This window comes from Triturus cristatus, chromosome 4_2 (assembly GCF_964204655.1).
Source record: "Triturus cristatus chromosome 4_2, aTriCri1.1, whole genome shotgun sequence".
NCBI lineage: Eukaryota > Metazoa > Chordata > Amphibia > Caudata > Salamandridae > Triturus > Triturus cristatus.
This window is the reverse complement of record NC_140586.1, coordinates 621,305,732-621,331,982: the sequence shown is the minus strand read 5'-3', so window position 1 is coordinate 621,331,982 and position 26,251 is coordinate 621,305,732. Positions and strand designations below refer to the sequence as shown.

The following is a 26,251-nucleotide window of genomic DNA, read 5'->3' as shown; positions in this document are numbered from 1 at the left end:
CGGGCTAACAGGATTACAGTATAGCCTGACCAATTGATCAATTTGGATCAGAGGTGCTTCATTCAACTTGCACTATTTGATTGGATTAATTTATTGGTTTTCAATACACAATATTCTTTCTTCCAAAATGTAGGCAGAAATGCACATGGTAAGGTCCTGTCTTGAGAAAGAAATTAAATTAAGCCCCATTTTTGTATATTCAGAATTGCCTTTATGTAGATCAGAAGTTCATATGCATTGTTGCAATTGCTCGTCTGATCATTCATTACTAAACTAGAACAATCAGTAAAGCCTCTGTTCTTCAATGCGGCTACATAAAATGACGTGGACTTGAAATTCTGAATATCTGTTTTTGCTAAGAAAAGGGACAGTTTGGAAATGTAGGGAAAGTGTGAATTATTTGGCTTCATAAAGAAATATTTGTCTTTTTCATATGTGAAATGTACAATGTAGTGAAAAAGATGACATTTATTTAGATACTGTGTTTTATTGGATAGAGTCTATGTGTAATTGCTAATGGAATCCGAATTAAAAATGTTTGTCGAGGCATCTTGAAATAAAAAAATTCTAGGAGGAAGTTATCAATTATAGGGAGATGCAGTGAACACTGCTTTCCTCTCGATGGAAACCATATTCTAGGGCTGTAAGTAATTAACCCACTCGAACAGGAAAATAATTAGATAGCAAAAGTTACTAAAAGGCAAATAGCCCACAAAGGCACGAGTGGCAAAACAGCACAGCGTTACTTTTGAGAGCGGACTATCCTCTGCAAGGTGTGTTCCCATGCCCCGATTGCCCAACAGAATGTATAGAAGGTATCCTGCCCCTCATGGCATGCTAATCTGAGCATGTGTGCAGATGGCTAGGCATGTCCCTTAGTATGTGAGGTCCTGGACCTGTCCTGTGACGGAGAAGTGCACCAAGTATGCTCCCATTATGGGCATTGGCCGATCATTCGGGTAAGATGCTAGTTTGTGAATACTGACAAGCTTTCATGCGATGACGGCATTCTCAAACTTTCAAGGCAAGCCACACCTTGAAACACTCGCATCCCGCCCCTTAAGTGGAATTTACTACTGTGAAGGGATCCACACTCGTGGCGAACTGCACCCAGGGTAATAAACAAATGACTATGTACAAATGTCTGAATTAGTTTGCTTCAGCTGATCAGTCTGAGAAAGGGGACTCGTTTGCCTCAAACTGAAAATCAGGCATCTTCTGTTGGAGCCTCGTGTTTTTCTAGACTACAAATCACATTTAAGGAACTAGAGATGCATTTCGTCTGCACTCCCGTTGTAACACAATATATTGCTACCTCCACAATTTTAACAATCGCCCATAATTAAAAATACAGTAAAATGCATCTATTACACAGAATGAGCTATGTTCTATGAATGAACTGTGCTAAATAATTATACAAGAAACACGTAGAAAACTGAAAGGAAGAGTGCGCCCAGATTCACTGATTCATAAAAAGATTCATGGATTTGTAAATTTGACAATTAAACATGTTAGCATAGATTCTAAAGGACTCTAAACCCACAAAAAACCAGAATGTTCTTCAAATACTTTCACGTTTGATGAGGAGAAATGCATCCGTCTTCCTAAAGAGGACTTTACTCTACTTGCCCCATTAATGCATACTGTCTAATTAGAGGTGATGTTTAAGAAGGTGATTGACACATTTAAGTGTTCAATAGTGAACCAGCACAAGAACAAAGCAGGGACTGTCATAAGTAGGCAGAAAATGAGCAGACTGCAGAGTTCTGCTGAGGTGAACACCTCCTTAAAGATAATGGCGACAGTTGATGTAATTCTGCACTCAAGCTTTGTGAAGGCTTGATTGTGGCAGCACTTGCTGTGACTGTCGCTTGACGGGACCAACCGTCCCCTCGGATACAATACACTGTACTGAAGGAGTATGCGTAAAATGCAGTGATGTGGATCAGGGTGTCCAAGATGAAGTGTGGTGTGCTAACTTAGTATCCCTACAGTACAAAGCGATGTGGTTGGGTAGTGCTCCTGTGATGTATGGAAGGGGGTTACTGCCCGACGGAAGCGGTGCAGTGTGGTAAGTTGGTGTCCCTAGGCTGCTCAATATTGAACCGTGGTTTGTTTCCTTAGAATACAATGTCACAGGTGAGTGTGCTGTGGATAAGAGTACACTGTGGTTGGTTAGTATCCTTACCATGCACTGCGGTGAGTTAGTTTTAATAATAGGAGTTAAGTATAGTGAATTACCTCTAGGGGGATGTGCACTGTAGAGAAATAATGTCCAAAGTATGCAGCACACTGTGGTAATTAGTGTCTCCTTTAAAGTCTTTCGAAAACAGTACAGCGTGGCCAGTCAGAGTCCCTAGAATCCAATGAAACGTTAACACTTACTGTCACTGGCATGCAGTGCAATTAGATGGACCTACTGGATTAAGTGTAGTGAGGTTGGTAATTGCCCCTACAATTCACTGAGGTAGATTTGTATTATTAGAACGATGTGCAGGAGGGAGTGTAAGAGTAGTTTGCCTACTATGCAGTGGAGCATGGTGGAATAGTGTGGTTAGGCTGCAGTGCTACATTAGCAGGATTACAACCAATGATTACAAGTGATACACAGACACCTGCAGCAAAGATCAGCGCTATACACATGATGACTGAATGAATCAGATGGACGAGGGAACACCTTTACATTTGTGGCCCAGAGCCATTGAAACGCAGGCTGCAGAACACGGATCTCTTGCCGCCTTGAGATAAAGGTTGGCCCTCTCTCTGTCAATCCTTTAACACAAGCAGTAGAACTAAAAGTAAATACTCCCGAGGAACCGAACTTCACTCCAGGGCCAGATTATCACATGAATAACAAATAAACGATCAATTATTTTTTTTAACGGTTTTAATACCGTTGATAAAAGAGTCCACGTATGAAATATCCATCAATTACCTGTTAAATGACAGAATTATCGTCTGAAGTTTTAGTAATGCTTCCATTTCTGGAGGCAGATAAGTCAGCACGTTGTTCCTAAACAGAGAAAAGGAATCAAATAAAATCTCTTAAAACTGTTGACAGCAAAACAAAACCCAATACTTATTTCATATAACTTCTACCACTGCATACGAATAAAGCAGAATCTTTAATGCTGTTTAATGCCACATCTATAGCCGTACTCGTAAAAATTGATGAGGTTTATAACGAAAAGAACTCTCAATTGACTTTTCAAAGACAAAACAATGGCATTATGTAAGAATTTCAAATGTTTTTTGCACGGGCAGAATCAGCTTTATATAACTATTTACGAATATACATGGACCAAAAAATAAGTTGGAAACTTCAAATGAAATATTATAAATAAAATGTTTATGAACATGAGGTAGAACTAAAAAAAAACTGACTGTCTGTAGTAAAGGTATTTAGAACAAAAATAAATGCCATTTTGTGCTGCCGGTCAAAGGCATGCAGAGTAAGGCAATGATCATCTGAACGGAATTGAAACTACGAAGCTGAGACCATTTTTTAAAGATGAGAAATGAGAAATAGAACACTGAAAGAAGTTATATGGCTTGAATTGAGCCCCAAGTGGTGGCTTCGAGACAGCGGCGTATTTTTTTGGAGCTACTCTTCCTTCCTCAAAGTTGCTAAATTGTTTGGTCAAATAACAAACTTCAAAATTTAGGGGGAGCAAGAGAGAAAATGGCAGGGTTCACACTCATCCTATAAACAAAAAACCCTGCACAGTATGCTCACTTGTGGTAGAGTGCAGCCTGCATTTGTTGCTGTGAAATCAGGAAAAAACTCATCTGTCTCCAAGGAGCACCTCAAAGAATGAGCAATAATAACGTAAATCCTAAGCCTAACCCCAAAATAATATGAAAAGGGCTAAAAGAGGCCCTGTGGGAACATCAAAGGGCATGACAGATACATGGTTTTGATCTCTCCTGCTCATTGATATACCCGATCAAGCCTGTAAAAGTAGATGGAAGTAGAACATTGTGAGACTGCCCAGGCGGCCGAACCCTGTAACTAGAAACTCTATTAAACCTACCCAGAAACGCAAGAACAGTGGTTTGCCACCTATCAGTAGCCTGCCCCACTATATCATATCCCTAGATTTCAGGACGAGCATGGGAGAGCATCAGTGGGATGCAAAAGCTTCAAGTTGTGTCGAATATTTTATCAATTTATTAACCAGTCAGATCATACTCTTCTGAGATTCCTTTGTCATGACCACTTTATTAGGTCTTTAAATCAGTCCCTCTCGGATAAGCACTCCGCACTCATCCACTTCATTTATATTCCCCATTCCGCTATTTAAGTTGCTTCTTGTTTAATTTCACTTTCATTTGCTCTGACGAAATCAGATTAATGGAAAATGTTACTATTTAATTCCATCCTTTAAGCCATGCACTAATTCATTTCCTTATCATCACATGGGAAAATTACAACCAGAAAGGAGTTCAGAAGAAAGCCACTGTTGGTTGGTTCTCAAATGACACCCACTGGGTTTGAATACAGTTGTGGTGCAAGACCTTCCAACATTATTTCAGTCCCCTATGACATTGGTATAACTTGGCATATTCCTTTTCCTAGTGCAGGCTCCTGCTAGACATGCCTGTCAAATGCCATGATACCACACTGACATGGTGAAGTAATATGATACAAGGTTACCTATCCCCTTACAACATGAGGTGTAAGTGTTGAAAGATGCACGTCATGCAGCACTGCTTAAACAGCCAACATATCAATTTCTGTCACTTCTTCACGGAGGAAATAGTTTGCTGACTTACTGACAAAGTTTTGGAATAGTTTGAGTCCTTCTTGGCAGAACACGCTCATCTATCCTCTGCTGCTCCTTTTAGATCTGTCGAGGCCACGGTAAGCTGTGGGAGCTTTGGGCTCAACTCTCACCCATCTTGTTGAATCTTTATGTCCAGCTACTAGGAGAAGGGGGTGCATTACTCTGGCATTAAACCGTTTTTTATACTAACATTACTCTGAAATTCGATCAGGCATCATTCATCTCCATCGCCCAACTTGGGGCATGTTAGTAAGAGATGAATGGTGATTCATTTCTTAAAGTTCAACAGTAAAAACATTTCTAGTGAGTAACAGACACTCTAACTGGTCGCTCAGCTGCTGGTCTAAATCAACTAGCTGTCTGTCAGTCCCAGTTTCCTCACTTAAAAATCTGAGGGTTCAGGATCTCTCGTTCAGGGCCCGGGAAAACATAGTCTAAGAGGCTGGCTTTTTTGGCAACATTTGAATTACTGTAAAGACATGCCTAAGGATCCCACTTGCTTGTTTAATAAAACTTAAAACAATTCAGAATATTGCTGTCAACTAGGTCTGAGGTATTTGTTGTCATGAGCGTGTCTCCACAGACTGAAGGTCATGCTACTGGTTCATGGTGAAGCAGTTTGCCCAGTTCAAAGACTAATTCATGGCACCCTGGAATTCTTTGGACCCTGCCGGTGAGGAAGGAGCGGAGCCATTCGAGGGCATTTCCCCGTATCGTGGAGTCTGGCGGTGAGTGTGCAGTGGGAGACGGTATCGAAGGCTGCAGAGAGGTCGAGTATGATTAGGGCCGCAGTGTGTCCTTGGTCACGGAGGGTGCGGATGTCATCTGTGGCGGCGAGTAGGGCGGTCTCGGTGCTATGTTTGTTGCGGAATCCGGACTGGGAGGGGTTAAGGATTTAGTTCTCTTCAATGAATTTCGTAAGTTGGGCATTGACGGTCTTCTCAGTGACTTTGGCCGTGAAGGGAAGGAGGGAGATGGGTGGTAGTTCTTGAGGTCCGAAGGGTCTGCTAAGGGCTTCTTGAGCAGGGGCTTGACTTCTGCTCATTTCCAGTCATCGGGGAAGGTGCCGGTTTTGAAGGTGGTGTCGATGGTGCGTCGTAGTTCCAGTGCGATGGCGGCGGCTCTGTGGAAGATGTGCAGAGGGCAGGAGTCTGTGGGTGCTCCTGAGTGGATGCCTTTCATGGTTGATTCAGGGTCTTCGGTGGTGGTTTGGGTCCAAGCAGAGATGGTGGGTTGGTTGGCGTTGTTGGAGGGGAGGGTGGTGTCGGAGCCCGGGGTTCGTTCGTTGAAATTGTCATAGAGAAACTTGATTTTCAGATGGAAGTAGGAGCTTAGCTTGTTGCAGAGGTACTGGGAAGGGGTGATGTTCGTGGCCTCACATGGGTGTTTGGTGAATTCTTGGAGGATGCTGATGAGTTCTTTCAAGTTGCCTGCGTTGGCGGAGATCTTGTTCTGGATGAAGGTTCGTCTCGTTGATCTGATGAGATGGTGGTATTCGGTCATGGCGTTCTTGTATGTGGTGCGGGCTTCAGGCGTTCTGCTGTTTCGCCAAATCTTCTCTAGATGTCTGCAGGTGTACCGGGATTCCTGGAGACCGGCGGTGTACCAGGTGGCCTTCCTGGGCCATAGGCTGTTGGGGTTGCGGAGGGGGGCTAGTTCATCTGCGCAGTTGGAGATCCATCTGTGTAGTTCTTTGGCAGCGAGGTTGACGTCAATCGAAGTGGAGGGGGCATCACGGTTGAGGGTGGAGTTGAGGCGCTCTTCTGTGTCTTTGCTCCAGTTCCTTAGAGGTGGGCGGGGTGCAGGTTTGGGGGCTGTGGGTTTGTTGGCGTGAAAGTGTACGCAGTGGTGGTCCGTACAGAGGGGTTGCGTTGTGTGGCTGAAGTTGATGTTGTTACCTTCTGTGAAGATGGGGTTGAGGATGTATCAGGCCTTATGGGTGGGGGTGGTGATGAGCTGTTTCAGTCCGTGGTTTGAGAGGTTGTCCAGGAGGTTGGAGGAGTTGGGGTTGTTAAGGTGGCAGTTGAGGTCTCCAATGAGTATGTAGTCAGTGGAGGCAATGGCGTGGGGTGCAACGAGGTCATCCTGAACGCAGTTCGTGGTCCAGGAGGCCTGTAGGCGAGCGTGCCGCATGGTGTGGATCTGAGGCTGGTCTGTATCTGGAAGTGGAGGTGTTCGGTGGTGGACGTGGAGTCGCTCATAACAGAGGTGGTGAGTCGGAGGGAGCTCTTGTGTGCGATGGTGAGTCCTCCTCCTGGGCAGGTGGGGGCAGTCCTTCCTCTGGATCTTGTATCCGTCACGGATGGCGGTGGCGATGTCGGGGCAGAGACGGTGTTGGTCCAGGTTTCTGTGAAAAAGATGACGTCTTGCAAGAGGGCGTCGAGGAGGTTCCAGATCTCTACGGCGTGTTTGTGCAGGGAGCGCACGTTGAGGAGGATGCGTTTGGTGGTGTCTGTGGGGGTGCAGAGGGTGGTGAAGGTCTAGTGGCAGTGACAGCAGGAGTTCTGTCCGTGGGTGGTGTTCGGCGTGGACAGCTCGCAGTTGTTGCTTCTTCCGGGGTTGAGTGCGAGGAGGGCAGCTGAGTCGTAGTGGTGGATGCTCGGAGATCCAGGGTCCCTGGCGCTGGTCGCGGTTGGGTTGCGGACTGGTGCAGACGGGCTTGCCTATGGTGTGCCAGCGGCACGGCCGCCAATAAATAGTGACGGGGAGGCAAGCTCAGCTGGGAGGTGGGGACGGCAAGGGGGAGAGGCCGCAGGGGAGCATCGGCGGCTAAAGGGCGATGAGAGAACGGGCACTTAAAAAACAAGGGCACAGGCACAGATAACAGCACAGTAAATACAATTATGACTACTTCTAAAAAACAGCCAGTCCCAAGGGCAAAAACAGGCACATAGAGGCAGACGGGCAACAGAGGAACAGCAGAGGCAAGGTTCGAACCCCTTCCAGCCACCTCTCAGCTGCACAACAGCGGAGCTGCTGGGAGAGAGAGCAGGTCCAGGAATTCCTCTCAGGTGCCCCACACTGGCAGCGTCCCTGTTACACCAGCGCACCCCCAGGTGCTATTATTAAAGAACCCCCCTTCTCATCGGGGTTGCGGTTCCTCACACTTAACTGGGTGTAGATGTTTGCGGGGGATATGAACGGTAGTCAGGCCTGGTTATTCCAAATGGGGTGGGGGAAATGGGGGGGGGGGGGGGGGGGGAAGGCCTCTACCCCTCTCCTCTCCGTCTCTCCGTGCCCCGAACTGGGCCCCGAGTAAATCCTGCTCTGCGTTCCACTCCCACTCCCGGCGTCGCTCTCACCTCTCAAGTCACCCAGACAGACCCCATCCGTCCCTGGGCGCCTACGCAAGTCAGGATGCCCCCCATGCATCCTCACCTTTCAGTTTTACCGGTTCACACCCAGATCGACTCTGGTGTGTGAAGCCTCCTCTGGAGTGCAGAAGTTCAACGGTCCAGACTTCCAAGGCCCTCGCGTCTCGCCACAATATCTTGCCTCCACAGCAGGCCAGCAGCACTCTTCCTCGGCCGCAGTATCTACCTGCCCAGGCCGCCGTGCGATGCTCTTTGTCTGCAGGCGCTGCCGGAATCAGCTTCGCTCCATCCTCCGAAGCCCTTCCTATTTCACGGCCCAAACTCCGGCCGCCATCTTGGCGTGTATCCGGTCCGAGTCTCGCTTTCATGCCTCTCTGGGGCTTCGATTCTCCCGAAGTCCTCAGGAGCCCCCCACTACACACCCAACCCCCACTGTGCGAGGGCCTGATCGACCAACAGCAAGTGTCTCAGCCTGTCCGAGATTATGCAGGATATCTCTCGGGCCAGCACGGAGCAGCTCGCTCACACGTCCGCCATTACAAGCGGCCAAGCTACGCCCCCCCATACAAGAACACTGATGAGGATTATGATGATGATGAGGAGGATTCCTACATTATTGCTAGCAGACATGGGAACCGAGGTATATGCTGTAGGGTCTTGATACATTGGTGTCCTGGATCCAGGTAAGGAACATACTTCTGAGTTGTTTAGTAGAGGAGGAGAACCTGACCCAGTAGACGTTGCTGAGCAGCAGGAGGAGTTCCATTTTAGTGGTATGCTGAAAGCATCCAGTGTTCTGGTTCAAGAGGAACTACCAACATCTGAAACTTTGTGCCACTGCTCTGGTGGTTTGAAAACCACTTTTGAAGTCATCTACAAAGTTTTTACAACATTCTGTACAACATTTCTAGCGAGAGGCTGTTCGTAGCCAACAAGGTTTCTGACTGGTCAGGTCTGGGGCTATATGGTGTGTGTTGAACATCCTTGTTGTTTTTCTACCCTTCAATGGTCATTTTTGATAAGAGGAGTTGCATTTTTGACAAAGGACAGAGACAATTTTACTGTTTATTATTTCCTGCATAGCTAAACTTGCTTTTTCATAGCCTATGTATGCCTTTTTCTTCATGTTCGTGCCACTTGTCTATTTTAATTTGTATCTTCCGGTTTTACTTGGCGCGAATATTTTCTGTAGCTCAATTGTTAAGCAGTTGTATGGGAGAGGAGTTTGGCACACATCTCAAACATCTTCGGTGCAGAATGCTGTGCTATTTACAGTTTGCTAGCAAAGTTGAGCCAAAGTCTTGTAAGTAAAACCGGTTAACTTCTAAGGACTCCTTTGTTACAGCTCACATCAAGACTGTGGTTGCTCTCCCCTGCAGCTTCCCTGATGCATCAAGTCTTCTCAACATGAAATGACAAGTAACCCAAACATGTGCATGGGTCAAAAAGCATGGGACTGCAGCTAAAATGAGTATCAAGACGTGGACTTTCACTTGCTGTTTGAGAACCAAAACCATACCTCACTAACGGAGAGCTAATAATGTATCGGTTTTTGCTTGTAGTTCTGCGGGGACGATAGGTACCTTAGCCCTAAAACTTCATGTGGGAGATTTGCATACATTTGGTCCTCTCTCAGAAGGAAACACTAGTGAACAAATTATGGAATGCTGCTAAATGGTTATATATCTAGCTGCATACAAGGTAACGATGCAAGCATTTTCATATTAACTTTGGAATTAAATAGATAACACTCATTTAAATATATCAATTTTAAACTTTAAAGAAGATATATGGTTTTAGTATTTGTTATAGGGTGTTATTGTATAAACTATACATTAGAAACTTTGAAATACTAAGAACTTAATTAGAAACATTAATTTCTTAGTTAACTATCACTGCTAAACATTTATCAAAAAGCAATAATAATTACTGCAAAGTCAAACTAAACGCATGGATAAAAGCAAACTGGGTGTTGTTATCAAGTACCTGAAGTCCACATGCGTCAACCTCTGAAGCATGCACAGCTGCAATGAAATTGAGGGCAGCTTATTGAAGCCAAGGTTGATATCAGAGACTGTGTCCTTCAGATCAACAATCCTGCAACCCAGTAAAAAAATATCAAATGTAATCTTTTTCAACAGAAAGTCTGTGCAACTACATGGATTAAATACTTTTAATCTCTGAAAACCAAAACGTATTGGTGATCAATGTACACTAACATTTTCTGCACAAGCCATACATAGTAGAAATGGCGAGAGTCGTATTTCTCTGTAGTTCCTTATTTCTCTTATGGATTTCTTGAAAAGACAGAATGAATAGTTAATACATATAATATAAATCAGGAAACCTAAATGATGCAGGGCTGCTGAGGAGCATTAGAAACATCAAAATGAAACATTCTTGAAGACATTAGGTAAAGGAATGAGATTTTGACCTTAGATCGGTAAGAGTTCTAAGAAGTATTGTAAATCGGACAGATCTACACTATTAAAATGCTGCACTCACAGCTACTAACAGAGACAAGCCTTATTACATAAGCAACCCACATACACTACTACGGATTCACTTCACAGCTACTTGTGAAGATTACAGTGTCCTAAAAAAGAAAGTGTTCGCCTAGCTCACAGTGGAATAGCATCACTGGAAGAAGTGCTGTTGGACCAGACCGCTTTAGGGTCATTCACTTCTCTCCAGAAAAGGCTGAATATATACATTAAAGTGGTGCTCATCTCTATAGCTGCAAGTCCCTGAAATAACCAACCCCCAAAAACATTAATTTCCATGTGCTTTCCATTTATTGTTCCCAGTCTAAGAAAATGGCGTAGTTAATGACAGTTTCCGTTGTGTTTAAACCAGTTGCCTCGGATTTACAAAGGTAAATATGTTTTGAATAATTTCCTTTGAATGTAGTTGTTAAGGTACATAGAGAGACACTTTTAAAGGCAAATATATATTTCGCACGTTTTTTATAAGTTCCTTCTATTAACCTCGCAATATAAATTTCCCAAGCTCCTTCTACTTACAGGGACTCATCCTTCTATCAGTCTAGGCGTTCTCAGACCGGGTCTTGTACCTAGAGTTCCCGTCTCACTCCTCCTGCAGCCTTCTCTCTCATTCAACTCCCTCTCACTTCACCTCTTACTAATGCCTCACTTCTGCCTTTTTAGCTCGATGCCTTGCAGACAGCACAGCTGTCCGGTTTGCTAACAACATCTTGGGGACATTTGGCAAGCTTCCCTGGGAATGCATTCTGTCTATTGTTTACCATTGTCTTTGTAACTCAGATTTACTTGCTTTCTATTTGCTGGCTTTGTTTTAGGATGTCCAGCTTGAATTACCCCTTCCCTTGACCAAACCCTATTTACTGTATTCCTTTACCAGTACTGACAGGCCTTTATATCTTGTTCTTCTTATCTTGTCACATTTGCTGTGCATTCAAAGACAGAGGTCAAATGTTAGGCTAAGTCTTCCAGGGAGCTTTGAGTTTACTTTTCTTTCTCTGACTTTATGTGATTCATGCTGCCTCCTTGGGGTGTGGTGTACAACGTTTTTTTTCTTCTGCACAAAAACAAAATTTAAATGTCCATCAATGAACGGTGCAGATATTTCAGCATATATGAAGCACAAAAAAGCAAACTTTTTGGTAATTTCGAAGTATGGTGGAAGCAAATATTTTAATATGAGTAAAACAAATCAATACACTAGGTGAAGATATTCTACACATTATTGCTTGTGCGCTGTATCCTTTTATCAGTAAAACAGTAGGTATGAGCAAATGTAATGGTAATTTCAACTGAACCACTCCACACTGCATCACTGCACTCTACTCTGCGCCACTCTACTTCACTCAACACCTCTCTAATCTACGCCTCTCTACTATACACTATTATACTTCATGCCAATGCACTCTACTCTACACCGCTGCACTCTACGACAATCCACTCTAATCTACTCTACAAAGCTTCACTCTATGCCACTGCAATCTACCCTGCATCATTCCACTCTACCCCACTACACTTGACGCCACTCTATTCTACGCTGTTGTACTCTATGCCAATTCACTCAGCACTACTGTACTGTGAGCCACTATACAACATGCTACGCCCCTATTCTCTACACTAATGCACTTTATTCCACTCTACACCACTGCACTCTAAGACATTCTGCTTTGCAACACTGCACTCTCTGCGCTGAACTCTACTCTGCACCACTCTACTCTACTCAACAATGCCAATGCACTCTACACCACTCAATCTACTGTTCACCACTGCACTCTACGGCACTTCACTCCATGCCTCCCTTCTCTATTCGTCAGCACTCTACTCTATGCCAGCTACTATTCCCCACCCTACCATGCACCACCGCACTCTTCACTACTGCACCGCTGTATTCTGCACCTTTGCTCTCTACAACACTCTATTCTATGGCAATACACTTGCCCCTCAAATAAACTCCACTTTACAACTCTCTACGCCACTCCACTCTACTCCACGATACGACACTCCACTATATCCCGCTAACATTTAGCAATGCAGAACAGCTGGTGCACAACATGGCTAATACATAATGGCAAGGACAAAATCTCCTGCATAGGAAAGACCAATAGGCTTTGCCAATGCTTGCCCTTCTGGCACCTCCCACTCTTGGGCCCCTTTCGGCACCTCCCACTCTTGGGCACCTTTCGGCACCTCCCACTCTTGGGCCCCTTTCGGCATCTCCCACCCACGCGCCACTTTTGGCACCTTCCACCCACGTGCCCCTTTCTGTACTTTCCACCCATGTGTCGCTTTCTGTACTTTCTACCCACATGCCGCTTTCCGCACCTCCCACTCGTGCCGCTTTCCGCAACCTCCCACTCTTGTGCCACTTTCCGCAACCTCCCACTCTTGTGACACTTTCCGCACCTCCCACTCTTGTGACACTTTCCGCACCTCCCACTCTTGTGACACTTTCCGCACCTCCCACTCTTGTGACACTTTCCGCACCTCCCACTCTTGTGACACTTTCCGCACCTCCCACTCTTGTGACACTTTCCGCACCTCCCACTCTTGTGACACTTTCCGCACCTCCCACTCGTGCCTTTATTTGCTCCCTCCCACTTGCCCCTTAAGGCTCACAACCTTTGCATTTTACACCTCCCACCTTCTCCCACATCTTAACTGCTCTCCTGCATCTTTTTTCTTCTTCCACTTCTCCCCATCCTAGGACCTACTTATTAGCAGCCCCTATGTTACCCCGTTGAGCAGGTGCCTAGGCCTAAACTTCCCCCACTTACCTGGGACTGGTCTTTCAGACCCTTGCCCCTCAAGGCTCTGACTCACTCCTCCTGAAGCCTCTTCTCTCCAAACTCTCTCACCCTCCACCACTCCCTTGTGCCTCACTTCTGCATTTTCCTTCTCTATCCTGTTACACTCTTCCACTCTTTACACTCTTGCACTTTTCCACTCTTGTGCCTTTTTTTGCACCTGCCACTCATGTGCCCTTTACTGCAGCTTTCACTTTTGTGCCCATTTCGGCACTTTCCACTCTTTGCCCGACAAACCCTTTGGGAATTCTCCACTACTGTGCTCTTTTTCAATCTATTCGACCCTTACAATCTTTGTTCATTCCCAATTGCCCCTTCATGCCCACACAGCCCCCTGCCCCCCCTCCTGCGCTTCTTCCACCTCCCGCCTCCTTCCCCGCTCCTCAACTGCTCTCCCGCATCTTCTTGCTTCTTCCGGTCCTTCCTAGCTCTGTCCACCGCCCCCCTGCGCTCCTCTCCCTTGCCAGGACCTAGTTAACCGCAGTCTCTGTTAACCTATGGAACAGGTACCTAGGCCTAAGCCCCCCCCTCTACTTACCTGGGACTGGTCTCTCGGACCAAGCCTTGCACCTAGAGGCCCCACCTAGCTCCTCCTGCAGTCTCCTCTCTCCGCTCTCAAAGACATGCCTAGCTGCACCTGGACCTGCACACAGCATCACAAACCCTGGTCTGTTCGGCCCCTGCAGCTACACTGCCAGCGCCCTCCTCCCTAGCAACCCATGATGCCACCACATCCACTGCTACCACGCAGCACTCCACAACCCGGGAACTTTCACATGAGCTCACTGCCATTTCTCCTGCGGCAGCACACCAGCACTCACCACCCCCACACAAACCAAGTGAAACACCACACCAGCAGCACCACAGCAACAGCTTGCATGCATGCTATCCAACAAGTACTCGCTCAGCAAGCACGCCACAGAGATCTGGGACCTCATCAACACCCACACACCGGATGTCCTTTTCCTAGCTCAATCCAACATCAGCATCCAACATTGCCACAGCCCTCTTGACAGGGTACCAACTCCAAAAACACATGCAGATGGTGGCATCATCAAATGCTCCACATCCACAGACACCAACACACCATTCATAGAACACATGCATTTCAAACTACAAATTGAGGGCAAAACCACCATCAACTGAACCCTCGCGTACAGTCCTCCTGGATTGTGCACTGGGTTCAGCAGCCTCATCACAGACTACATAGCACCTCTTGCCATCAGAACCATGGAATTTATCCTCCTCGGCAACCTCCACTTCCACCTGGACCACCCCACGGACTCCAACTCCTCAGACCTATTTCAAAGTTTAAACAATAATTGAATCTCCCAGTTCGTCCATGGCCCAACGCACACCACAGAACACACTCTAGACCCTGTATTCACCTCCAGCGACAAGATCAAATTCAGCCATGTCACCTGGTTGACATGGATGGACCACTCCATCATTCATTTCCACATCTGTGCGACGCAAGCCACTTCATTGGAAAGACCCAGCGCACGGGTGCGGGGGACCAACCAACCCAACATTACCAACAACCTGGACCACAACATAAAAATATTAAACGATTGGATCTCAAGCTGCGCCAACACCCTTGATCTCATCAAAAACACCAAACAAAGAAAAACAAATGAGCAAGCAAGCTGGTAGATCGACCACCTCAGGGAATCCAAGCACTAGCGCAAACAAATGGACCAAATATGGATAGCAGTCAAGGAAGCCACCGCCAGAAACACCTACAAGGTCCCACCCAGGCATTACCATCAGCAATTAAGAGAAACAAATAAAAGGCCCGACACTGAGAATAGAATCCATCTCCAACAACCGCAAGGAATTCTGCGTAATCATCACCAAATTCTCCAACCCTAACACCATCACCCCATCGCAAGAACGCTGCAAACTCTGACTTCTTTCACATCAAAATATCAAAGCTCTACAACAACTTTGAATTCCAGCACCAACCAGAAGACCTCATCAACCTGTTGTCCACCAACTCAAGTAAATACGAACTCCTAACCAACTGGAGCCCACTCACCTACAAAGATACAGCCTCTATCATGAATCAGTCCACTAGGGCCCCCCCACGGACTATGCGCCCTCCTTAACAAACCAATGGCAGACCCAAGCACACTCAGCAAACACTGACCCATTTCACTGCTATCGTTCCCAGCTAAAGTCAGAGAAAAAGCAAACAAACATCAACTCTCCAAGTACCTAGAACCCTACCAACTCCTAGACAGCACACAATCAGGCTCCCACAATAATCACAGCACTGAAACAGCCTCATCATATGGCCACAGACAGCATCCAACCCATCCTCGACCTGGGTGAAGCCGCAGCACTCATCCTACTCGAACTCTCCGCAGCCTTCGACATGGTTTCTTACCACACCCTAGAGCAAAGAGTACATCACATAGCAACACAAGGACCAGCACTAAAGTGAATAACATCATTCCTTACAGGCGGGCTCCAGAGAGTAAGACTCCCACCCTACACCGTGGAACCAAGAAACTCATCTGCAGAGTACCAAAGGTATCATCACTCAGCCCACCCCTCTTCAACAAATACATGACACCTCTCGCAAAGATCATCATATCACATGCAATCAACAATCTCCTACGCCAATGATATACAGCTCATCCAATTCCTGACAGACGACACCAACACCACGAGAACAACTTGCATGATCAGCTTGGTGTACTGGATATGAGAGAATTGCCTGAAACTCAACACAGACAAGAAAAAATGCAGATCGTCTGGAAAAAGAGCTCACCCTGTGATTTCTCCTGGTGGGCCACAGAGCTACGACCCACTCAAACTCCAATAGAATACGCCAGAAACCAGGACTCATCCTGGACAACAAACTCACCCAATCATCGCAGTAACTCTTCAGCATCATCCAGGAATTCACCAAACCGGACAGCTAAACCACGGACATCACCCCCTCCCAGGACCTCTGCAACAAGCTTGGCTCCTACTTCCATCTGAAAATCAGGGCCTCTACAACAACTTCAACTACCAGGCACCTGACTCACAAATCACTCCCTCCTCCAGCAACGCCAGCCAGCCCACCATCTCCTCCTGGACCCCCCCCACCCTGCACATCTTCAGGAAGACCCTCAAGACCAGGCTCTTCGACTGACTGGTGCTGCTCCCCCACCCACCAGCGCCTTGAGACCCTCACAGGTGAGTAGCAGGCTTAAAAGAATCCCTGATTGGGGATAATGCAGATTCTTCGTCCTGCTTCCATATCTTACGGTTGCTATGAAAAATCTTGAAGTGGCTTCCCCAGAACACAAATGCAATGCACTCTACGCCAGACTCTCTACCCACCTCCTTCACAGACTCCAGACCATTCAGAACACCACCGCCAGGCTCATCCTCGATCTCGCACACCACACTGACATCACACCTCAACTCAGGAAACTCCACTGGCTTCCCATCCAGAAACACAGCCACTTCAAACTGCTCACCCACACGTACAAAGCACTGCACAACATAGGACCTTCTACCAACCCACCAAACAGCTGCGCTTAGCCTCTCTCCCTCCCTCCCTCCCTCGCATGCACCCCCCATTCCCATGCATGCACTGATACAGATGGCTGCCCAGACATGGAACGACCTCCCCCAATACATCAGAAGAGGGGAGGGGGGGGGGGGCGAGACCGCATATTGCCCTTGCTCCCAGTAGGCTCCCGCCCTTCGATGGCTGTATGGGCATCACTGATCTTCACCTCTACTAGATAGCCACCCGCCTTTTGGTTCTCCACGACTGGTTTAATGGGGGTTGGTCTAATCCGGCCTACAAAACAGAGCTCAGGACCCTACAATTCCCTCAGATCCAGGCGTTCCTATACGGAAGCCCAATCCCCATAGCAATACCCTTGATCACTAGGGTGGTCCTGACACCATGGCGCACGTCGGTAAGACACACACGCTGGGACAAAAAACTAAGCCAGCAGACTCCTTTCTGGCAGGGAAGATGGCTGAGAGACGTGGCAGCACTTACGGGTTTCAGATGGTGGGACAGCATTGGCATATCACTACTGGGTGATAGCTGGGTGGGCGACCACATTAGGACGTTCCAGGACCTGCAGGGAAGTTATACTCTCCATACCTCGCAATTCTACAGGTACCTGCAGCTACGTCACGCCCTCAACACACACATTTCAACGGGCACAGAAATCCCCGAGTTCAGCCCACTAGAAGCTCAAGTTATGATGGGGAAACCTGGGGAAGGGTGGGGTGTCCCGAATATATCGAACCCTGATTAACAATGGTCCGGCAACGCTTGACCCACTCAGGACCCGCTGGGAGGGGTGGGTGGGCCCCCTGGGGGAGGACTGGGGCGATGCCCTTATGGCTCCCACCACCATCACAACTTTAGCAAGGCTCCGCCTCATCCAACTATACTATCTGCACACTGCTTATCTCACCCCAGAATGTCTTCACAGGGCTGGCCTTCGTTCCTCTCCGGAATGCACGCGCTGTGGTCATGAACTGGCAGACTTACCACATGATCTGGACTTGCCCACGTCTAACCCCATACTGGACTGCAACAGAGTCTGAGCTCACACATCCTGGATTGGTAGGTTTCTCATGACCCCATACGGCTCATTTTAGGAGTACTGGATGGCCTAGACGGGTCCCGCTCTGACAAACTGTTCCTAAGGACAGCCATCGCAGTGGCCAAACGTGACATTCCCACTGCATGGGCTAAGCCTAAACCCAGAGTGTATCCAAATGGCGCCAGGGTGTGGATTGGTGTCACATGCAGGAAAAACCCTTATTCGAGGCACGGGGTTGTCCAGCTAAATACTGTAGGGTGTGGGGCAAATGGACCAGTCAACTAAATTGACTTACAGGGAACCCTACTGATGTATGATATTGTCAATTCACATGTTGCTGGTGATAAACTAGAAGCTTACCAATATGCCTCAAGTTTACTATACCTTGTATTGCTGTGATCCTCGGAACAATTGTGCCACACTGCTTTTTGATGTTTCATGCAAAAATCAATAAAATTGTTTATCAACAAAAAAAAAAACATAATGTTCCATATGACAGACTTTAAATTCAACAGCTTTTAATCCAGCAACATGATATTTAGGAGTGCCTCACTTCTGTAATCAATATAGAATGCTTATAATGTAGATGTTCATTAAAACAGCGTGGGGAAGCTGCAGTGCAACACTACAGAATCAAATGTCAGACTGATGCTCCTGTTGGGAGAACGTTTAACTCAGCATGCCAACCTTTTTTCTTACATTAATGAGGAAGCTACTTGCAAATTTATAGAAAATGTGTCCTCATTTTAGATGATGGAGCCATAAATTCTCATTAGAATATCATGAGAGAAAACACTTTTCTCTCAAATACGATTCACCAAATCCCAGACGTGGATCAGCCTTTTTCACAGGGTGACAACACCTTAGAACTCGCAACTACTTCTAAAAGAAGCAGAACACCACTGTAAATTACATGTACTGCGGGGAAAATCTTTTAATACTCATTGTGGTGGAGCTTTATTAGGTAAAAAAATCCAATAGCTATGCTTTTTGCAAAATTCCATATGAATAGTATCACAAAAAATACAACCTTAAACAATTTTGTGAATTTCACCTTATATTTAATGGTCTCATATATAATATCAGTATTATGCATGTGGAAGGTTACTATCAGGTAGTTATTAAGGGGGATAGATTGGTATCCTTGGCTTCGCCTCGGGCCCTCTGACTCCACCATCATCAATAATTACCTAGGTGAATCTCCTACTTGGATAATATTGCTTAATTGTAAATCAGACAGCTGCGCACTGCCAAAATACTGCATTTTGGTTGGTTCCTAGCCAATAAAAATCTATCCAGGAGATGAATAGATAATGCCTGAAATGAGCGTCACAACAGTTATTAACCCACATATCACTAAACATTCCTTTAAAAGCTGCCTGTAAACACCATAGAGAACTAATAAGGAACAAGATGTTCGCCAAGCTCACAGGATGTGTCTGCCCTGGGAGATGGTAGCAGGAGTAGACGGCTTTAGAATCATTAAGGGGGCACATGCATCAAGCCATTTTGTGATCGCAAATAGTGCGATTTGCAAAAATCGGCCGTTTGCGATAGCAAAATGGCCTTTTCTGATGCATGTAACTTTTGGGCAATTTAGGTAACCACAATTTTTTGCGATTCTCTAAATTGTGAATGCAAATAGGGAATCGCAATTTGCGATTCCCTAATGCAGATGCAAAAAGCCTTTATTAAATGAAAACTGTGCATTTGGGAAACACTAATTGCCATCAACTTCAAGTTGATGGTAATATAGGCATACTTTAAAAAAAGCACAAAAATGCATTTTTCTAAGTGGCATGTAGTGTGCTTTACACGTGCACACTTGCATTTTTCTCGGGGTGCTTCAGGGGGGCCTTAGGCCCCTGGACAGCCTTGGCTTTCGATTCGCTATTTGCGATTACCAATTTGGTAATCACAATTAACGAATGCAATACCATTCATTCCTATGGGCCTTTAGGCCCATAGGAATGAATGGAGTCACATTACCTAATAGCAATTTGCTATTTACCGAATCGCTATTAGGTAATGTTAAGGAATCACAATTTTAGTGACTCCCAAATTGCGAATCGGTAAAATTCGCTATTTGGGAATCGCAAAATGCAGGCTTGATGCATGTGCCCCATAGTACCCTGTGAAGAATGCCGGATATGAACATGTTTTCATTTGCCGCTGCTAATTTTACATACTTAAAGTGTTTCCAATCAGTAATAACACTGAGTAGGCCATGAAAATGTTTACTGTGCTTTTAAAATTTGTTTCATTGTTTGGTCTGACTTAAGTTGCTCACTGTAAAATATGTTGTAATTAGATTAGATGTAGTCCTTTAAAGGAATACAGAAACATTTTCATAAAAAATAAATATGTAATTTAAATTAATTTTATTCACTTCCTTCAAATTAACTCGCAATAAAAAGGATTCTAAAGCCAGGGGTTTATGCAGGGAGCAATGCAACTGATTACAAAGGAAGCGGAGAAGTGACAAAGAATACGGTTCAAACAGCAACTTATTCAGAGGGACACACTTATCCATAGGTACAAAAATCTATTTATTTAAATATGAAATATTTCTGCAAATAGCATCTTTAAAACATCTACTCTTGTGCATTTTAGTTGAAGATTTAAAAAAAAAAAAAACTCCTATGTCTACTGTGAGGACAGTGGTTTATTATATGGTGGTGTTGTCCGAAGTCACTGTGTAGCAAGCCCACAAACCCATCTTAAGTCCAATCAGGCTAGTTTGCAAAGCAGCTGTGGCTCCGAGCAGTCAGGCTTGTCAAAGGAAAAAGTGTAAAGCATTTAGAAGTACTAAAACAGCTGAATAAGAGAGAGACCACACAAAGAATATCTGACACCAATTTATAAAAATGGCTCTTATTTTTATGAATTTTTAGACACAAAAACAGACAAAACTCAAATGAGGGTTCTGGACATATGAATTAATAAGTAAGTAATGAATCACGGCAAGCAAGCACTGGCAACTACCACAGTTATCGGTTACTTGGAAAACTTTTGTAAAGATGTAAACAACTACTCTGGCCCACTTTGGGGGACTAACTCAGTCAGTCCAAGGTGCCAATGAGGCTTGCAAGGATAGTTACCTTGCACTTAAAGCAGTCTCCAGTCCAGGTCCAGGCTCTATGGGCGAACCACGATACACATCAATGGAGGGGTCCTAATCCAAAGGATACAGGATGCTGATCTAGTTATGGGGTATTCCTGTGGCCACCCCTTGGTCCACAAACATGGAGGGGCGACTTGGCCACTGGGCTCACTGTCCTACAAAGTCTGGTTGAAGTTCAGCCAAAAACCACTTGCTACTGGGGTACTGTTCTCCAGTTACAGCTAAACCAGTGGTTCCCTTTAACTGAGGCTACTGTTCACCTTGGGAGACCAAACTGCACTCCAACGACTCTCCCACGCCTTTTGACTGTGGGGCTCTGTTTCCCAGGCTGCAATTCAGTGGTGGTCAAGCGATCATGCCTACTAACTCGCCAAGGCAGGCTTATTCAGATCTTGTGTCCCTGTAGCTGAAACAGGAAAATTAGCCAACTGACTCTTGGAGTCACTTCTTCTGTTCGGGGCTCAGGATGACTGTTCCTTGAGCAGGGCACCACAGGCACAGTCCCCTCTTTGCTAACCCAAGGATCAGCAGGTGCTGTCCAGTCATTGATGCAGAATCCCTTTGCCAGGCCCAGGGAATAGCACGGCAGCCCTTAAGTCCTCTCTCCAGTGCAGATGTGTTCTGAGGTCTGGGTGACAGGAATGGCACTTTTATGCCCAGAACCTGGCCTCGGAGTATGTGGTGGCTACTAGCCAATAAGCTACCAGGTTCCCTCCTGCCTGATGACAACTTCCTGTCAAGTGTGGCATCTGGCTGTCCAAAAATGCAATACTCTTCCCTCTCCCAAGATGGCAGAACCTTTCTCTGTGTGTGGAATTTGGCTCCCCAAGGTCTGCACATCCACGGCAAAAGTGGTGTGACACTTGATGGTTTCCCACTCGCTGTCCCAGATGCCAACCTGTCTACCAGAAGAAAAGAGCAGCCCCCTTGTGTGTGTCCATCATTTTCCCTTCAAAGGAAGCGTCCAGTTTGAAACTCGCCATTTGGGGTCACACTCCATTTGGCCTTCCTGCCAGGAAGAGATAACACCTCTTCTAATGGCAGACCCTTTGTGTTCCTTCCTGAGAGTCATTCACAACTCCCTCCAGGAGAGGCAGAAGGCTTTTCTTGTGGCAAGCAGCCATAAAAAGTCACCGAACGACTTTGGTAACAGAATGGCAACTCTTTAAAATTGACCTTGACTTAAGCTACATGAAGTTCGACATGGCATGGGCATCACTTCAGGTATAATGTAACGATTCTTTTAATACCTTATAGTACAAAATGTAGTAGTCCCATTCAGAAGTTAGCAAAGCTGAGTTGCCAGTGTGTAACCGGGTACTCACTAATTGGGCTACTAGCCTTTCTATAGCAAAAATAACAATTTGGGATCTTTACTGTAAAAACACATGCCCTGTGTTTTAGTATACAGCACCCTGCCTACGGCTTGATAGGCATGCCTTACGAGTGCCAATTTCAAAAGAAAGACCTGAACTTTTTCATTAGTTTAAATGGCAAAGTTGAGTAGGCAGTTCAGAAATTGCTTTGACAACCAGCAATGGCAGGCTGGGAGTCTTGCTCTGCTTTGTCACACTCATGGTGGCACAATAGCTGCTGCTGTCTATGAGGCACACTAACTTACAAGTCCTGGGTACCCTAATACCAAATAATAGGGTCTTATGAGTACATGACTGTTAGACCTGGCTTTTCCAATCGGTTTAGCCCTAGACACTTTGCTTTTTGGCCTTATGTTTCCGAACTGCTTTTGTTGGTTTTATGACTCTGGGCACTCACTGCTTTACCAATGCTAAAGTGCATGTGCTCTCCCTGTAGATTGTGTTATGGATTGGTGATTCCATGATTGACACATTTGATTAACTAGTCCGTCCCTAGTACAATGTACTGTGTGTGCCCAGGGCCTGTAAATCGAATGCTGCTAGGGGGCTTCGAGCACTGGGAGCCTGTAAATGTAACTCACATCTGCCAGTGCAGTGGCTGAGCGCACTTTGGCACTGCCATGTCGACCTGACAAGTGCACCTACTTGCCAAGCCCCAACCTTACCTTTTCTTTTTCTTTTTTTTCCCCACAGAGTTTTATATAGCGCGAACTTGACTCTAAGGTATCGGGTATCAGAGCGCTTCACTTGAGCACCAGTTGCGTTACATGAGGACACATTCATTTTTTGTTAGGCACGGGAAGATTATGTTTTTTTGCCCAGAATCACAGGATCTTGCGCGTCTTTGCCGAGACTCGTACCGGGTTCCCCAGATTAGAGGTCGACCGCCTTTGCCGTTAGGCCAACTCCTCGCCTCTCTTCTTACATGTTAGTCACCCCTAAGGTAGGCCCTAGGTACCCCTGTGGGCAGGGTGCAGTGTATGTGAAAGGTAGGACATGCCCTGAGGTGTGTGGCATGTCCCGATAGTGAAGTACTGCCAATTTTGTTTTTCACTATTGCAAGGCTACCTGTTCCCATAGGACAGAATGAGGAGTTTGTTTATGACATCTTATAAACATAACTGGCCCTGGGAACAAGGTAGGAAAATCAAGTTTAGTATGCCTGAACTCATAATGTTAAAATTCATCTTTTAGTGAGGGTGATTTTTACATTCTGGGTTTGAAAATACCACTTTCAGAAAGTAGGTATTTTCTTGCTTAGCCATCCTGTGTGCCTCTGCTGGTTTGTGTATTGACTGTCTGGCTTTGGAGTGACGGGCTGGGGAGGTGCATTCTCTCAGATGGTCACTGGGGGGTGTTGATGTGTGTCCTGCCTTTCCTGAATGAGTCAGGGCTGGGCTGAATAGACCTGGGCTGCATTCAGAGTATGGGGAGGAGTTCTCACTAGCACCTGAATAGGCCCGGTCTGCATTTAGAGTGATTGGAGGAGATTTCCCTTGCACCTGAATAGGCCCTGTCTGCCTTATATAATGCTGTCTCCACCTCCTGCCAGGAAGCTGCACCAGAGAGGACAGAACTGGTTTTGGCTGGGCAAAGAGCTTCTCCAACAAAGGATTTTGCTGTATAAATATTGGGGCCCATAACTTTAGATCACTTCTGGGAAATCAAGAGGAATCTTTGCCAAGGAGAAGAGCTGGAGACACTGAGGAGGACTACTGCCCCTGTGCCGTTTGCTGTCTGGCTTTGGCCTGCAGTGGCTACTTAATGCCAAGGAAAAGAAGAAAGAACTTTACTGTTTGCTGTGTCCCCTGCTTGAGGAAGATCTCCAAGGGCTTGAAATTGAGCTTGCCTCCTCTTCTGAAGTCTCAGGGACACAAAGACTTTATCACCAGCTCCCCTGAACTTCCTTGTTGGGAGTTCTGACCTGTAAGAGATGCCTGCTGTTGTTTTGGACCTCTGGAGGCTGTTTGCCGCTGGGAGTTGGGAAAAGTAACGCAACTTTGAGAAACGTGACGCATCAACACCTGTTTCCGATGCATCATCAAAGAAATCGTCGCAGCGCCTGCCCGCGGCTCGAGAAATCGCTGGACGCCACATCGAGTGCACCGATCTCCGAAGTCTGAGATCACTGTACCGATTCCAACGCAAGCCCTGCTGGGTGGCTGCAAGAACCCTCGTCGTATAGCATCAAGGCACCAAGTCTGTTGCATCGTTGGGGGACGCAGTAAGAAACTGTTGCATCACCTCTCCACGCAGTAAGAAACCGACGCATCACCTTCTCTCCAGTAAGAAACTGATGCATCACCTCCCCGCGCAGCAGTAAGGAAAGAATGCATCACCTCCCCCGGAGCAAGGAACCGACGCATCACCTTCTCCGAGTATAAAGAACCGACGCCTCACCTTCCCTGCGATCCTTTTTGTTTGTGTGCGCAACGCATCCAAGGAACTTTGTGTGAAAAGTGTTGCATCTGCAATTTGCTTTGAATTGAACTGTTTCTACCATTTGAAAGTCATATTTTTATAACTGTATTGTGGATTTTTGTTGTTAAGGTCTTGTTTGGTTTAGATAAAGATTACTTATTTTTCTAAACTGGTGTGGTGTCAATTTGTAGTGTTTTCACTGTATTTCTGTATGTGTTCACAAATGCTTTACACACTGCCTCTGAGATAAGCCTGTCTGCTTGTGCCAAGCTACCAAGGGGGTGAGCAGGGGTTATTTTAGAAGTGTATCCCCCTTACCTTGACTAGACGCAAGGGTCCCTATTTGGACAAAGGTACCTACCTCTGCCAACTAGAGACTACCATTTCTAACAATTACTTTATTCAAGCTGTGGGTGAGCAGATCAGACATACACGTATTTAAGATCACAGAACCAGCACTGAGGCCTGTTTGGCAGGTCTCAATGCACTCTCAGTCGAAAAACAAGCATCATCAATCAAAAGCTTTGGGGGTGATCATGCACAAAGACATGTCCTTGCATCTACCAAAACATTACTGTTGTAAGAGTGAAGAGGTATATAGCAAAAGAGCATCGGACTAGGCAGAGAAAAAGGATGTGCAAAGGACAAGCTGGATATGGTTGGGATCCCCATCATTTCATTTTATTTTGCCATTAAAAAATATATTATGCCATAAATGACTAAAAACCATTCTTCAACTCATATTTTCTAAATAGCTTTTTTATATCTGCATTAACCCCTCAAGGCTATTAACCTTGTGTTAGCTCCCTTGGAAATAATTTAAATTCAACAGCTCCTCGTACCTTCTGACTCCACCTTGGTCAATAACTAACAGTGCCTACCCCTTGAATAATATTGCTTAATTCTGACCATCTTCTGACCTTCCTTCTTTTTCTTAAGCTTCAAGAACTCTGGGCTGTTAGAAGTAGAGAGAAACTGTACACAACTCTTGTAGGACACATCAGCGTGGCAAGGAACGATGATGAACAGTGCTTGGGCTGCACCCATTTTTCGCCTGGGGAGCAGTAAACTTGATGTGCTCATAAGCACACGTCCAAAATGCAGACCAGAAGCCAACTATCCAGGCAGTCTACGTTAAAAGCGCACTGGAAAGAAATGGACCACACCAGTACACTGTACTGCTGGTCAGTGCAAGTGTATGGATTTATGTGGTCATTATGGTTTCTATGGACACTTTACTGATATTGAAAGATTATTTAGCTTTACTGATACTCATTAGTGTGAACAAAAATCTTTTTGAAGTTGAAGGATCAGAGGGACATATATAGGTTTTGATTCATTTTCAGGAGTTTA

General features: G+C 45.7%; 1 protein-coding gene across 1 annotated transcript in view; it reads right to left on the bottom strand.

The window, feature by feature from the left end:
- Positions 1 to 26,251, bottom strand: part of LRRC40 (leucine rich repeat containing 40) — a 354,024-nt gene that overhangs the window by 41,935 nt on the left and 285,838 nt on the right. The window contains exons 12-13 of the mRNA XM_085602291.1: positions 10,088 to 10,198; positions 2,936 to 3,013 (exon numbers count right to left, since the gene is read on the bottom strand). Of these exons, the coding sequence (XP_085458417.1) occupies positions 2,936 to 3,013; positions 10,088 to 10,198 (189 nt within the window). The remainder of the gene's footprint in view (positions 1 to 2,935; positions 3,014 to 10,087; positions 10,199 to 26,251) is intronic.